The sequence below is a fragment of the Rhodnius prolixus genome, unplaced genomic scaffold (genome assembly GCF_049639745.1).
Source record: "Rhodnius prolixus isolate KJV_2025 unplaced genomic scaffold, Rpr scaffold_23, whole genome shotgun sequence".
Taxonomy (NCBI): Eukaryota; Metazoa; Arthropoda; class Insecta; order Hemiptera; family Reduviidae; genus Rhodnius; species Rhodnius prolixus.
This window is the reverse complement of record NW_027411627.1, coordinates 591,534-607,428: the sequence shown is the minus strand read 5'-3', so window position 1 is coordinate 607,428 and position 15,895 is coordinate 591,534. Positions and strand designations below refer to the sequence as shown.

The window sequence follows — 15,895 nt, the reverse complement described above, 5'->3', positions numbered from 1 at the left end:
CGTAATTTGGGAATTTAGCACGATCGCGATACTTTTATTTTCTTTAAGAGAGAGAGACCCTGGGTAAACAGCTGGCAAGGTCGGTCTCGCTAATTATAACAGAATCAGTAAACTTATAGAACTATTGAAGGAAACTGTTTTTACTAAATATCTTTAAATATACTAAAGATCTTTAACTTCTGTTTCCCAATGAAGAAGGAAGATACCGTTTGTTGATTTCTTTGGCGATGTTATTGACGCTATCTTGAAAGAAATGGATTAATCGGATAATTGAAGTGGCTGATCTTGTCCAAACGCTGGTGGTCCAGTCCGAGAATGGTTTAACCTTGAACCTTGAAAGGTTGGTTTTAAGTTTGACTTTTAGTTCCGCTCACCACACTCTACAGACAGGCAAACATCTTCACAACGGGTATACTTCCGGTGAAAATCGGAATCTAAAAATTTGACACGATCGGGCTGTACTTCCTCTTGCCTAGTGTAGTTAGATAGACAATGGCGCCATTTTTAAAGAAAACACACAATTTGCGGTAAGATGGTCTTACATCCGGAAACGCCCATTCAATTATATATATATATAAAAAAAAAAACTAGTCCAGCCAACAATAGTTACGATAGCGTTCGATGATTGTTCAGTAGAAGTAATGATTAAGACATTTGTTATAGTGTCAAGAAGGCACTGGAGTTGATGCTGACTACTGTGACTAGTTACTCAGATTGAGGCAGCCATTTGGGCAAAGTCCCTTATTAATCGAAGAAAAACAAAAAAAAAATCCTGGACAGGAAACGGGAGAAAGTTGTGTAAAACAATCGATCTATCGTAACCTTGACATTCTAAGAGCGACACTTGCAAGAATAGGCGTAGAGTAATTAGTACTAAGTAATCTCGGCTTACGTAGCAAATATTTATAGATCTAGCCGAGCGATTTTGCACTATACTTTTATTCTTGCACGATTTCATTGTTGAAACTACCAAGATCATCAGTTTGGATGATCTCAAGGTTCTAACTTGCACAAATTCTTCAATTTAGAATTTAAAATCAATACTGTGAAATGTCTTCATGCAGGTGGTTACTAAAAAAAAAAAAAATTACGTTGCAGGAAGTTAATTACTGAAAGAGGAAGTGAATAGTTCGTAAGAGAAAGTCGTGTGAGTGTTCACATGGAGAAAAAAAGCAACATCCGTTTTGATTTTGACAACATTTAGTAAGCCTTAGCGTAATACACAAATTGTTTGGGTGAGTAATCGATATTAGAGATCTGGCAATGAGGAAGGAAGTGAATTTAATTAATTGGGATGATATCAGCTGGGGTGATCGATTAGAGACGAGGCACTGCCAAGGTGAGCTCATTCTTCTATTTCTACGCATTCAGCCAAACCATGATTGCCTTGGGCACTCACAGTCGGGTTTAAAGATCATCTTAGATAGAGAGATGTTTTCACTTGAAGGTCCTCAAGTTTTGGTTTTATACATACCTGTAGAGTAACCTTGAAATGTTGTAGATGGCAAAGACCTTTGCTGCTGTTCCAATGTCATCATTGCTTTCGGCTTAGTTTGGTTATCTAAGTGCGCGCCTGGAACCAGCTGTCATAGCAGCTGGGCCATCGTATACGTGAGACGCGTATACGCTTGTAACAAAACTACATAATGTTGCTCACGTTAGGGTAAGACTTGTGACGCAAAATCTCTTAGCTCCAATGGCTTGAGATGTTGGCGCTCTTTAAATTAGAAAAAGAAAAAGACAAACAAACATCTGCGCAGGAGGTTGCTGCTCAAAACTGCCCCTGAGATCAGTGTCCAACTACAATAGCTAAATCGTAAACATATAGTTTGATGAGTGTCCCTGGCCTGATGTTTACCTTTGTCTGCCTCTTCCAGGTCGTTTTAAGCGTCAAAACAAGGATTTTTCATAGCTCCTCTCCCCTCCAAAGCTGAGCGCGGTATTCCCCTGATTGAAGAACTCTTTGTTCGTTGTCCATTACCTGCAGCCCTTTCAGTTACTCCAGGCTGCGCCTACCCAGAGTAGCTGCTGTTTCAGTATATTAAAGGACTTCCAACACGTCGCCATGTTGTTTTATTCTTAGCAGCGCACTGTTCTTGGAGCAATTCTTGCTCTGCCAAAACCAAATACAGGAAGTAAATGTGTTAGTTTCTTTGACTAAATTCTAAAGGTAACGCCCCCCCCCCCTGAGACAGACATTGAGTTTACAAATTTTTTTGGTTTTTTAAACTGATTTATTTCTGAACAGTTTATAAACTTTTTCACTGATTGCAACCAGTGAGAGATTACTTCAGTGGACAGCCGGATTCAGTCTCATTGAATCTAAGAAATTAAGTTGGCCAACTTGTTTACTTCCAAGGTGAAGCACATTGACAAACTTGGCCGCTCACATAAATAAATAAATATTACTATTAGACAAATAAGTAGATGTTAAAACATTTATCACAAGTTAATCTCCTCGAATGGTATCTGCGTGAGAATCTTGTTGCTGACAGCCTTCATGGCGACGCCGAAGGCTTGCGCCAAAGCTGGAGACAATTCATTGACGATTTCCTCCCAGTTTTCGTTCAGGAACTTGTTCATGGTGTTGCCTGCAAGTTTATGAAGAACGGTAATTAGTAGTAGTAATCTCAGGAAGGGAGGAGGACATGATGCCCACGATTAATCGGTGGCTAGTTGGCATACTCTCTGGTTCTGCGCTGAATGAGAAATTCAGGATCTAACCAGCTTCTTAGTTCACCGAACTAACCTCCCTTCTTCGCAAAGTAGATGGATGATCTTTAGAGGATTTTGGAAACAGTTTTCGCCCTGGAAACGGTTGTATCTCTGAATTTCCCATTCAGCAAGACTCCTATGAGAAGAGAGCAAAGATGGAGGAGTGCCCTACGAAATCGGCTTACTCCTTTGCATGCACAACCATCAGCACCATACTTAGCTTTTCTGTCCTTGAATGGGTCATCATTAAAAAAATGTATATTTTCCAAATTCCAAGTTCAAACCCATATTTTCTTGGACTTTACTCAGATCGAAGACTTTCTTGGAACCCCCACACTAGACTAAAAAGAACAGAACTAAACAGACGCTATCGACTACTTAAAAGACTCTTAGACGATAGATCTAAACTCTCACTACAACAACAAGACTGATTTATACTTTTATTTTAAAACCCATCTTGGTGTATGGAATAGAGCTGTGGGGTTCAACCAAACGCTCCAATTCCGAAAGGATTCAATCTCTTCAATCTAAACTACTTCGAACTATTGTAAACGCTCCATTTTATGTCTCCAACTGACCTTAACATTCCTTTTGTCCACACAAGTCGCTGAAACACGATACCGGAAACTTCATTTCAGCCTACAATCTCAATTAAATCCTCCAGCTCAAAATCTTTCTTTAAGAACTCTTCCTGATAAGCTGGACAAGACGCCTTAAGAGACAGTCTGGTCTCGTGATCTCCTCTCTAGTGAAGAGAGTGGACTAACAGTCTAATGTTTTGGAGTGTTACCACTGCGGTAACTCTCCACTCGTTTGCTTCATTTGTTACTCTGTTATCACTGGGACTTAGAGCGCTAACGCGCTGATTGCAGCAACGCAAAAAAACCTCATATTTTAGAAAAATAATTACCTTTCCTTAACATAAGCACCATTCATCGTACCAAACATTACTTTAAGCTTTGTACCCACTTGTTGCAGGGAGTATGATACAAGGAGTAACGTATAAGAAGAATAGAATCGAGCTAAGGGAAAACTGTGAAGACAAATGGAGAGGAATGACGGACAGCTTTATGGACGACCCAAGGAGATTTGAAGAAAAAGCTCAACTTGAATGAAATAACTTACCTAAAGCTTTGTTGCCGCCAAACAGATTATCAAATTGCAACTTCGCGTTGGAGGCCGTGAATTGTAACTGAAACTTTGTCACTTCAAGATACTCCTTGCCGCCTCGTGAAATTTTCTTAAATCGAATTGTGAAATTGCTTTTAAAGTTATCTGCAAAAAACAAATAATAATAAAGTTGTGAACTTTTATAGATTAAGTTAAAAAGCACTTTATCCATGAAAACTTGGTTACTTCAGTAACCTGATCGTGGGATAACCATTAAACTGGTGCCATTTTTGCTGAATTCTGCAAAATAGTGTTTGTTTTGTTGATGGTTTTGCAATGAAACGGAAGTATTGAGTGCTGGCATGAACCAAGAACACATGGGCAGTGCTGACTAAGCTTGGCTATGAAATCCCTGCAACTTCCTGTTTCGTACCAAATCTGATGCGGAAACTCACACGACTTTCCCTTGTTGCTGCCTCAAGATTCTAAACTCATTAAACTGATGAATTCTCGCCAACATCCATAGTTAAGACCATGCACTACGCTGAAATGTAACCTAACTGGGAAACCTAACCTACTACCTACCCGAGAACAGTTTAAAACGTAAGAATCGTTACAAATCTGTGTTTATGGAATGTTCACATGATGTTTATTACAGAGAAAACCAGCAGCCATTGTCGAGAAAGTAAACAATTCATTGAATAGAGGGGGTGCTTACGGTTCTTTCTCTCTAACTCGTGAATTCTTCCTTTCCAACTCGATTTGGTAGGCTGGAGAGGTAAGAGACCCAAGTCGAGACTTGGGCGCGACATACCGCCTCATTAGGCTTTGCTAGTTTGCTTTCCTGGAAACGTGGAGACCACAGGAGGCATGTATGCCTACACAACGATTAGGCCAAGCAATAAGATAGCTTCTTCCTACTTGGTGGGCATAATAGACCTCTTGGGTCGACCGAGTGGAGTTAGCTAAGTTGAAATCCAAGACTAAGTTAGGAGGGCATACAGCCACTCCTCATTTGGTGTTGTTTGCGTTATGAGAATGCGCTTGCCGAATGCGATATATGGTATTCTGGGACTAGAGGAGATCAGATGGCCAAAACGACTTGCAAAGAGAGGCGGCTCTATTCCCAAGCATTCAGTTGATATGGTGCTGTAAGATTTTTGCTGTAAGGGCCTTATTGGGAAGAATTCACCCCAAGTTCTTGACTACCCTTGCTCGTATCGCCCGGGGACTCTGAGCATAAGACGGCAGATTTCCTGGTCCCTCGTGAGAACCATGTGACTGCTAGGACGCTCGAAAAAGGTTATAAACGTCATCTTGTTACCCTTAAATATTTCGTGACATAAATGCTCCATCTATCTACAGATACGTCCATATCTGCCGCCTGAATTGCAGCTCCTCTTCATGTAGCCACAATATCCACAGTGTATTCTGTTTAGGAAGGCTATCTAAAGCAGAAAATATGACTCTTAATCCATTAAAAATATTAAAGTAATAAAGGTGGTTTAATTACCGATATCAATTCTGCATGGGCCGTCTCCCTTGATGGGTAAGGTGAGTACCTTGCCGTCCATCACGTACTTGCTAACCAAGGTCACTCGTGGATTTGCAGCGTTGAATGTCACCACCTTCCAATCGTTTCTGTGGACACAACAGGGAGAGATGTAGTTATCTGGTTACTGGGGGGATGTTTGACTTTAAAGGATGCTCTCAAGTGCGATAAGAGAAATTCTAGGGAGTCTTGATTTTATTCTTAAAATTGTACAATTAGGGAGCAGTTACAACCGCTGTGATTATAAAGGCCGGGATTATCAGGAAACTGAACAGCCTTGTGCGATTGAAAGCAGAACACAGGTCTTGGCACAGGTGCTGAAACCTAGCGACGGTCACTGCAACGTCCACTTTCACCACTAGAGTGCGACATCAGTGCAATCATCACTTCAACTGCTTATCAAAACGTTTCACAGTTTTTAGAGAGAGAGAGAGATGAACGCAAGTGGATTGCACTTCTGTTCGCCTGTTTCATCTCTGCAAAGAGAACGGGGAGAAGAATGCATTTGCGCATTAGAGACGACGTCCTGTTACTTCAGTCTCTCTAGTTTGCCGAAAGGGAGCTCCACTGTCAGCCAACTGGCATAGTGACGAATCTCGTATAAGAGCCCTCCAAATTCTTGTACTAATACGTGCTATGAACGAATATCCGGTGGCTTTGTTCTAATTTCTATTAAATATTTATTACTTTCTTGACTGCTTCTAACAAAGAAGAGATCTTACTTGACGTTACTGATCTTGACGTTGGAGATACCGATGATATCCAGATCGTGGAAGCTAAGCACCACGGAGACGGGTCCATCGCCGGGAGCGATCTTGATTTTGGAGATCCTTAGCGGGTCCAGCGGCAGGATTCCAAATGTGCGGCTTCCTGTGTCAGAGAGGGAGAGTTACGTTAGTTATTAGAAAAAAAGAAATCCCCACTTCCTTCGATGACGCAACGCTCACCAGCTCTCCATCTTTGCGTCATACTTAATTATCAGTAATGATAATTGTGAGATGTCTTAAGAAGTATAGCACGTGTTATTTTGACATGAGATATTTTTTTAACCTTCCACTAGGGTTATAAGTTCTGTTTTTTGTTTATTTTATGATTTAAGGCGCGTCAACATCTAAGCAACATTGGCGCCCAGAGCTTTTTTCAGTGCACTGCCGGCCTCCGGACAGTGTTCTCTCGTTAAAGACCACACTGTCCATCACCGGACAGTGAGCTGTAAGAAGCTCCTAGAAAGAGAAAATCTAAGGGTCAGCAGCTGGATTCGAACCCGGGACCTCCGCGTGGGAATCCAGAACACGCTAACCGCATAGCTAATCTCTTCCCTAAGTTCTTCTGTTGCTTCAAAATACATATTAATGAAATGAAATAATTTCGTCACTAGTTACTTCTCCCAAAGGGCACCTAAAAACAAAATTGATTTCTCCAGAATGCTTATCTACAAACTTAGCGGAGTAAAGGGACCTTCAGCATGTTTTAGCGGAGAGTTCAATGCTCGAAACCTGTGCGCAGTCGCACTTCTGCTGGAATGAAATATTTTGAATCGAACTAATACTTAGATGTTTATTTAGATATTTAGAACCGTACAATATACTAGGAACGGCCCTTAACAGAAGAATGGCTCAATATTCCCCCACTCTTAAGAACCCTTCTTAAACTTTACTTTGTCCTAGAGTTTTTTTTACTGGGTGATGCTTCCTGGGGTCAAAGACGGCAAGAGTGTCATGCCCTCGCTGTGTAAACAAAAAACTACACTCTGGGCTTGGGCAGTAATCAGATCGCTCTGATTACAGGCCTATTCACAGGGCACGACAAGCACCTGCAAAGATAGGGCTTATCAGTTCGGAACCGTTGGGCAGATTGTTGTGCAGGAAGAGGAGGAAATGGAAGCGTTGCAATCGATCGACTGCGCTACAGATATCTTTAGAACTTTGAGGCCAATGGAAGTTGTAGTGCAGAAGAAACTGGTAGGGAAAATCCTCCACCTCCTTAGTAGGGGAGGTTTCGTCTACTAGATCCAAAAAGGGGAAGGCACAATAAGCCTCTTGTGGCTGCGGTGCCGTGGGACGTGGTTTCCGTCCCGCTTTAGTGTTTTAATCTAGTGTTTTTTTTGGGCAACCAGCTGCGCAAGAGCCACAATCCGACGACACACCATAACCTAAGGGAAAAGCCAAAGTAGCGAGCTGAAGATTCAACTTTTAAACCCACCAGACCTGGTTCATCCAACGGCTATACTGAGATATCATACCATTCTTCAGATCCTGAATGGAAAATTCCATGGCCCGCTTCCAGCAGTCTCCCACATCGGGTGCGCTTTTCTTGCAGACGATCCAATTCTTGGCTGAAATAAAATCAAACAGAAAAGAAAAATCAAAAATAAAATGAATCCAAATCAAAGACTGTAAGAAATTAGAGAGTACTTCTTTCTCTAGCCGCTATTTAGTACAACTTACGATTTACTAAAAATTAAGAGTTTTTATTGAAATATTAGTTGGTTTAGATGCTGCACATGTTCACCATACTGATGACGTCACATGATGCTGAGACCGGAAGGTCGCTCTGCCTGATCTCATTAGGGCCTAGGGCATTACAGGAAACCCCCTATCTCTTTATTACTACATTACTACTTTCTAATCTCAGAAATAATTGTATTACATTTCTGCATTTCATCTTCTTATTTCAATGATATAAAATTGAGCAATGCGGAAAGTTGTTCACCAGTTTATTTGTAACAACTTCTTTGCAGCAACTTTTGGTTGTAACAAATAAATAATAGAAATACCCTCTGACCTTCATGCAGCACTAAATTCTCCTGTAAGCCCTTAAACTAAGTTACGAAATATTAGTTAAAAATAAGTTTTAAAAATAAAAGCAGGAATTGCGAAATTGTTTTTTGGAAAAATATGATAAATACAGTCTCCATTTTAGGGCACCACGGTAGCCGAGTGGTTAGAGGCGAGACCTGCGAAGCTAATGTGTATTGTGGTACTGGGTTCGATTCCCGGTCTTAGGCCTTGGATTTTATTTAATGGTTAATAAAAGAAATTTAAATAAATAGAAAATCAAAAATAAATAATTATTAAATAAAAAAAAATTAAGTGTAAAGTAAATTGTTTTGTTTAATATTTCTTATGTAATATATTATTGATCTGAACGATAATTATTTATTTTAATTTAAAATTGTACATATTATTGTATATTATATCTCTTTGTATATCCTTTGTATAAATAAAGGCTTTATTATTATTATAAAAGAAATTTACAGTAAAGTTTGTTTGCTAGTCGCCCCCGTCCACGACACCTAATTGGTAGTTGGACGTTAAGCCCCGCCTGAAAAAATAGGCGATTACTTACTTTACAGTCTCCATTTTAAGTCACATTTATTTAACTGATCTCCTGCAGAATTCTGCTTCAGCTGGAAACATTTCATCCTGAAGTTCCTGTGTAATCTAGAATTTTGGAACCCAAATTTTGGTTTCATTTAAACTTGTTTGGTACGTAAAATGATCGCCCCCTTCCTTGACTGCACAAATAAACCACCTTTGGGGTTGTTCGTTGTTAAACAATTAGTTCACAGTCGGTTGCGTATTTAATAAGTAAAAACGCAACAACCATTACATGAGAGCTAGACTAGAGTGATCTCAGAGGCTTATTTCTGTTCAATTGGTTGTGATTGGTCACAAATTGGTTCCGTGAACAAATCGATGATGTCACAGCGGTAAATCCTCCTCTAGGGAAATACTAACAGTGTTGCCACCTCCAACAGTGTACTAACTTCTTATATTAATTGTAAAGTTATCTTCAGCTAGCTAGAATCGATTATTGGTAGTCAAACTTTGAATCATTTCTTGATCCCTGACTAAGAGAACAATAATCCGATTTTGAGTTACCCTCGGAAGTAACCGTTTTGTGGTCCCCTGAATCAGAAATGGTGATTTTTTATTAATGGATCTCGATGTTTGTAAAGTATATGTAACTTAAAAGCGCCAAACCGCAGCAAGTCTAAATCTAATATTTGGTGCCGGATGTTCCTAGCAAAAAGAGAATCATCTTGTGTGTTCAGAGACAATAAAAAGAAAAAAATATTGAACTGGCTCCAGTGTTTTATATATATATTTTTTTAAAATGTATTTTCAAAAGTATTTAGCACTTAGTTGATTGCCATGGTAACTGGCAAGGATTTCAAGTTGTATCACACGCGCAAGGTCATTCCAGTTCTGTTTTGGCTAAAGTAACAAATCAAATATCTGTAAATTTAATGTAATGGTTTAAAAAATAAAAAATAAATAATAATAATATACAACGCATTATTTTCAAATTACAAAATATTAGCATATTTAACTGGCAGTGGAGCTGGCTGGTGGTATTCATATCGGCTTTCAACACCGCCAATAATTATACCCCAGCGGGCCACATCCGGCGGAGGGTTTAAATACATACTTCTACTGACTCCCAAAGCTTTAAATTCGATTTTTATGCGTCGTGTAACACGTGACCGCAATTATCATGTTCATAGAATTCCCCACCTGACTGGCTCTTAGATTTGTCCCTTCCCAGGGAGGTTCTTACAGCTCATAGTCCTTAACTTTGAGAAGAGTGACGCCCTAAAAAAATTTAAAAAAACTCCGGGTGTCATTAACCTGAGTAGACGCCTCAACAACACTAAGGCAGCGAGCGGAAGAATGGAATAAGTTAGCTTGGCTCTTTGTTAAGAAGATTTCTTTAAAGAAGATTAAATGGTTCCTGCGATGTTTAATGATTTAAGGCGCGCCAATATCTAAGGTTATTTGGCGCCCGGAGCTTTTTTCAATGCACTGCCTCGCCCTTCGGTCAGTGTTCTCAAGGTTACAGACAACACTGTCCATCACTGGACAGTTGGAGCTGTAAGAAGCTCCTAGGAAGAGAAAATCTAAGGGTCAGCAGCTGGATTCGAACCCGGGACCTCCGCTTGGTAATCCAGTACGCTAACAGCATAGCTAATCCTTTCTCTCCCTGCGATGTTCCTTCAAATTATTGTGGGGGGTGTTATTAGTAGACCTTGTGACGTTTATTTGCATTTCCCCTAACTTTAGGGCACCCTTCGGGTGCTCACAACGACCACGCTCACGACCACGGTTTTGCCCGTTCCACTTGCACTTGCGAGCGTTACAATCGAAAACCCAAGTGGAATGGACTATGGGGCGTTTTAACCGTTCATGTAAACATTACAATTGGCGACTTCAAAAATAAGTCAGAAGCTTGAAGAGGTTATTTTTTTAATTTTAACCCAGTTTAAAAGCAGTTATAATAAACATTATTAATCATTGGTAAAGTTGACTTATATTAAAAATACATATATAATGCAATTTTTTATATTACATTTTAGTGGAGTATTTATAAAATTTACGTTTAAATAAAATTAAAATGTCTTTTGTGGCAACAGTTGGATATTTATTAATAATGCTTTAGAAAGTTCTTTATCTAGTTCCGACAAAGAGTGGAATGCAATTTTACAAAATCGCAATGATGAAAAGCGAAAACTTAGGCCACGTATTATTAGCTATCAGTGTAATTGATCTTTATTCAGTGATTTAGTATGTAAAGGGATAAGTAATTATTTATTTATTTATTTTTTTTAGACTTTCGAGAAACACATTCTATTATTTACATGAAATAATACTTTTATTTACATGATATAATTTTTTCGGTCGCCATTTTTGCTTTTAAAAATTGCGCCAAATTTCTGAACGCCCCACTTCGACCCAGCTCTTAAGGTAGGGCGTTGTGAGCTTCGCGTGAGCGAAAATAATGACGTCATTAGTGACGTTTCCGCAACGACCGCGGTCATCAAGTGGAACGGCTGAAGATACATTTTGATCGTTGTGAGCGCTTAGTGGAACGCTAAGCCTTGGTAGAGCAAGGCTGAGAAGGCCATTACAGTAACAACGTTTCCTCTATCAGCTCCACTAACGAGCCAATCACCAGCTCAATTCCAATCCCCTTGTTTTCCATCAACTTTTCTAAGATTTTTAATTTTTTGGATTCACCTTCTCCCAAACTTTATACTATAGATTTTAAAACTTTTTCATACGTTTACTTTCCTCACAAAACCTGTATTAGGGCAGATTATTGGGTGAAAAGGATTCCTGTGAGGTGGCGATTTAAGGAACTGAAGTTTTTAGGAATTTAGAAATATTTGAGACAATTGTTGGGAGTTTGCGCACTGTACAGAGAGGAAGTCATCAAAGTGTTCTCTTAAATAATAACAAAGATAAACTGCTTCCAAAATATTACGAAATAGAAGTTACATGATGCAAACATGCAAGTTAATTTAGGTTACTACAATTGGGTCAAGTTCTACAACTAACTAGTTTGGGAACAAAAGGAAATAAACTAAATAGTGAACTTACGTAGTTTGGCTGCCTGGCAGAAAGCGGAAGCTGAGAGCAAGACCAAAGCCGCTGTCCACATTTTGAAGATTTTCTAACGAAATTCGATACTGGGTAATCGAACACGATTTATAAGCGGCCCCCCACCACTGTAGATATTCTCTCAGACGCCTTCTAGAGCGCCTTTATCTCACACCAAACTCCCACTTCCTTTTCATACACTTAAAGCTCCCTTAGATTTCATTATTATTATCTCTTCACTGATATCCGATAAAATCCTTTTTGTTCTTACCTTACTCAGTAAATAATCTTTTTCCCAGCCAATCGTACTAATGCAGGAAACGTTTTGTTATGTTTACTGTTCATTTTATTTGTTGTAATGACGTATTCGATGTTATTCCGGTATTCCATAATATTAAACAATATATAAGTGGGACCCTTGAATACAGTGTACTGTGGAAAGTTGATTTTAAGGTGTAGAGTTCCACTACCATCTATTCCCGAGGGAGCCTTTAAATGTTATCAATGCCTAATACTAAAAAGCCAATCAACATTTTGGAAGAAATGGGTTTGTTTTAAGGGAAAGCCATCAGAATGTTCACAGCAAAGTTATTTTGACCTATACATAACAGCCTTGACATTTTTCACTTTAAACTAGATTACATAACCAATCATGTCGACGCAAATCTAGTGCACACGTTCAAAGTTCAGACTTGGAAAATGTCTACCAAGAATTACCGCTAAAAGCTTATGGCTTCAACATTTTCTGGTTGTTTAAAGTGGAAATGGGAGTTGTACAGAAGAACCAGAACCAGCTTTGCTCCAGGGCTACAGGAGAGAGGTCACTGAACCAAAAGTCGCATCGGAAATTCCGGCCCCAAAAAAATCTGATGTGAACACGACTTCCTTTTTCTGCAATTCTCGAAATACAAAATTATCTGAATCGATTTCGAGAAAACTAAATAAAAAAAAAACAAAATGCAAAAATCTAATCAATGTAGAGGGCACTTCCGATTGAACCATATCAAAGGAAATCCTGTATTACGTGTGTTCTGCCTGGGGCAAAAAAGAAAAGAAAAAGAATATTGAAATGGCAGTGTGCAAAAAGTGGTGTTTTTTTTAAGGCAAACAAAATGATTAATGTGTGACACCAGCACTTTAGTGGCGCTGGCTACTTCAATCACAATTAACTTGGTGCCAGTTGACCTTGAGCCTCATTATCATGCTACTTAGCGAGATGCGGCTGAAGTATCGTAAATAAAGAAGAAGCTAATTTTGTGGCTGTAAATATTGACAGTCACCAAATGGTTTAAGTAGTGATTACTACGAGTAAATGGCGGCACGTGCACCAAACTACAGACAGCAGGTGTGCTTCTAGCAACTACTAACTTGCATCTACTGCGTATTACTTGTATATTTTCAGCAAAGAATAGTGGTCTGCAATGTGGCTATTCAGGCCATCAAAAATTCATAAAGTTTGCCATTTAGACGCGATGAAACCTGTCTGTAAACTTGAGGATTAAATCAGCTGACAGGAAGTGCCATTTACTTCCTGTTACTAACAACGTTGTAGTGGCTGAAGCTTCTTCTTACTAACAACACTGGCACTTCCTCTTACTAACAACGTAGTAGTAGCTGACACTTCTTCTTACTAACAACTTAGTAGTAGCTGACACTTCTTCTTACTAACAACTTAGTAGTAGCAGGCATTTCCTCTTATTAACACCGTAGTACTAGCTAACACATCCTTCTTCTTACTATCAATGTAGTAGTAGCTGATACTTCTTACTAACAACGTAGTAGTAGCAGGCATTTCCTCTTACTTACAACGTAGTAGTAGCTGACACTTCTTCTTACTAACAACTTAGTAGTAGATGACACTTCTTCTTACTAACAACTTAGTAGTAGCAGGCATTTCCTCTTACTTGCAACGTAGTAGTAGCTGACACTTCTTCTTACTAACAACTTAGTAGTAGCTGACACTTCTTCTTACTAACAACTTAGTAGTAGCAGGAATTTCCTCTTACTTACAACGTAGTAGCAGCTGACACTTCATGTTTCTGCCGAGTAATACAGTTACTGAATACAGTTATGATGTGCCCAATTTTGATTTGATTGAAGAATTCGGTCAGAATAAGACAGTCAAGTTATTTTATATTAATTTTAGTAATTTAAATTTTTATTGCATAAGTTGATTCTTTATGAAATACCTACGGAGGAAAAAACAGTAAAAAAAATCTAAACTATTATTTTAATAGAAAAAATAAGCTTTAAAAATCCTAATGGTGGATCGAACTAGCGTCTTGTGGGCGTGTATACTGACCAATAGAACCGTAGGTAGGTGGGGTTAAACCACGCTCAATTACACGCCCACCTACCATTTCCAAGTTACACCATTAAGACTTTTTAGGGTAATTATTTATACCAAAAATGTGCTCAAGAATTTTCACTATTTTTTTCTCCATAGGTATTTAATTAAGAATGAATTATGCAAAAATAACAATAAATTATTTTGAACATTTATTTTACATTTCTCCAACAACTAAAATTTATGAACGATTACAGAAATTTGTTTTATTCCAATTATGATGTGCCCAATTTTGATTTGATTGAAGAATTTGATCAGAATAAAACAGTCAAGTTATTAATTACATTACTTTTTGTAGTACATATTTTTATTGCATAAGTTGATTCTTTAAGAAATACCTACGGAGGAAAAAATAGTAAAAAAATTCTAAACTATTATTTTAATAGAGAAAATAAGCATTAAAAATCGTAATGGCGGATCGAACTAGCGTCTTGTGGGCGTGTATACTGACCAATAGAACCGTAGGTAGGTGGGGTTAAACCACGCTCAATTACACGCCCACTTACCACTTCTGCGTTCCACCATTAAGAGATTTTAGGGTAATTATTTATACCAAAAATAACTGAAAAGAAAAATGTTCATGTATTGAATTCTTAATTACAATAAAATTTATCTACTTTATCAGGTTCCAGTGATTGACAGTCACCGATACAATCATTCCTAGTGATTGACAACACATAGGACCAGTTATTGTAGGCTAGGCCTATTGCTTTTATTTCAAAAAATTTCCTTCTCAGACATAATATTGGCTGCCAACCAACTACTATAGGACTAGTAATTGACAAACATGCCAGTTACTGGGCAAATTGTCGTTTCAAGGACCAGTGATTCAAAGACATTATGTTAGTCCTCAATGCTTCTTATAGTTAAAAAAATAACTACATATGTAAATGAAATCTATAAGCAGAAATAAATATAACATTATATTGATAACCTCCGTATCTGAGAGAAGTGCCTGAACACACCGAATAATCTTTGTGGTCAGACCCAAACTATTAAGTTTAAAAAATAAAGCATATCGGGCAACAGAATCAAAGGCAGCAGCGAAATCAACAAAAAAGGCGTAGACTTTCTGCCTCTTAGCACTTAGCTTCAGCTTTACTAGGTTAACCAATGTGAAAATATTGTCAATAGTGGAGTAATTTTTCCGGAATCCTGCTTGAAACTCATTTAGAATACTGGTATTAGCCCACATCAAGAACGTATGAACAAATAAAAGAAAAAATAAGCCTTCTTGTCAACCCACCTTAGCAACAAGCTTGCTTCTTCCTTGATCTTGAACTTCTAATACAAATAACCTTCCACTGATACCAAGGTAACCTTACAATAATTTGTTGTCTTTGTGGCATTGCTGCCACTACAAACAGCTCATATCTCTTATAATTCCCTTTTATTGCTGGAATGTCAATTACTGGTACCAAGTCGATTGGTACCAGTCCCTTCACCCTAAAGGTAATTTCTATCCTCTTTTCACTTCAGAAATCAAAAATCTGAGTAAAAAAAAAATTCCAACTTTGAAGAAAAATCATCCGAACGGAAATGCCCTTGTTCTATTATAGCGATTTAGTTTTCAGCGGAGTTCCTGTTTTGAAAGTTTCGCGCTTAAAAAGAATCCAGCATTCTTGCTGAATCAGCTTGTCTAATACTTTATAAAATATCTAAAAAAGATTTGCCCCTATTATTATTATTCAGTTTTGTTTTTTTTCAAGGTTTTTTCCTGCACGTTGTCCTAAATTCTGCTTAACGAGATTGTATGACTGATGTAATTGCATCTAATCAGGTTTCTTT

At 38.4% G+C, this 15,895-nt stretch overlaps 1 protein-coding gene across 2 annotated transcripts; it reads right to left on the bottom strand.

Moving 5' to 3' along the window:
- Nucleotides 1-2,211: 2,211 nt before the first annotated feature.
- LOC141459840 (protein takeout-like) lies at nt 2,212-11,918 on the bottom strand. 2 transcript variants are annotated; one of them, XM_074139371.1, is made up of 6 exons: nt 11,761-11,918; nt 7,620-7,712; nt 6,100-6,247; nt 5,339-5,466; nt 3,841-3,990; nt 2,212-2,591 (listed from the first exon to the last, which is right to left on the bottom strand). In XM_074139371.1, exons 1-6 carry the CDS (start codon nt 11,819-11,821, stop codon nt 2,443-2,445), a joined length of 729 nt encoding a protein of 242 aa, XP_073995472.1. In that variant the 5' UTR covers nt 11,822-11,918; the 3' UTR covers nt 2,212-2,442. The 2 variants fall into 2 exon arrangements, with proteins under 2 accessions (XP_073995472.1, XP_073995473.1); XM_074139372.1 differs by lacking the exon at nt 7,620-7,712 and having other exon boundaries at nt 11,761-11,916.
- Between the last annotated feature and the right edge of the window lie 3,977 nt (nt 11,919-15,895).

What these genes read in the sequence shown, in the direction of transcription:
- LOC141459840 (XM_074139371.1), bottom strand. Translation starts at nt 11,821, where the DNA reads ATGTGGACAGCGGCTTTGGTCTTGCTCTCAGCTTCCGCTTTCTGCCAG. An exon ending in CTGCCAGGCAGCCAAACTAC is followed by an intron (nt 7,713 to 11,760) that starts GTAAGTTCACTA and finishes ATTTTATTTCAG; the next exon opens with CCAAGAATTGGATCGTCTGC. An exon ending in CCCATGCAGAATTGATATCG is followed by an intron (nt 3,991 to 5,338) that starts GTAATTAAACCA and finishes TGTTTTTTGCAG; the next exon opens with ATAACTTTAAAAGCAATTTC.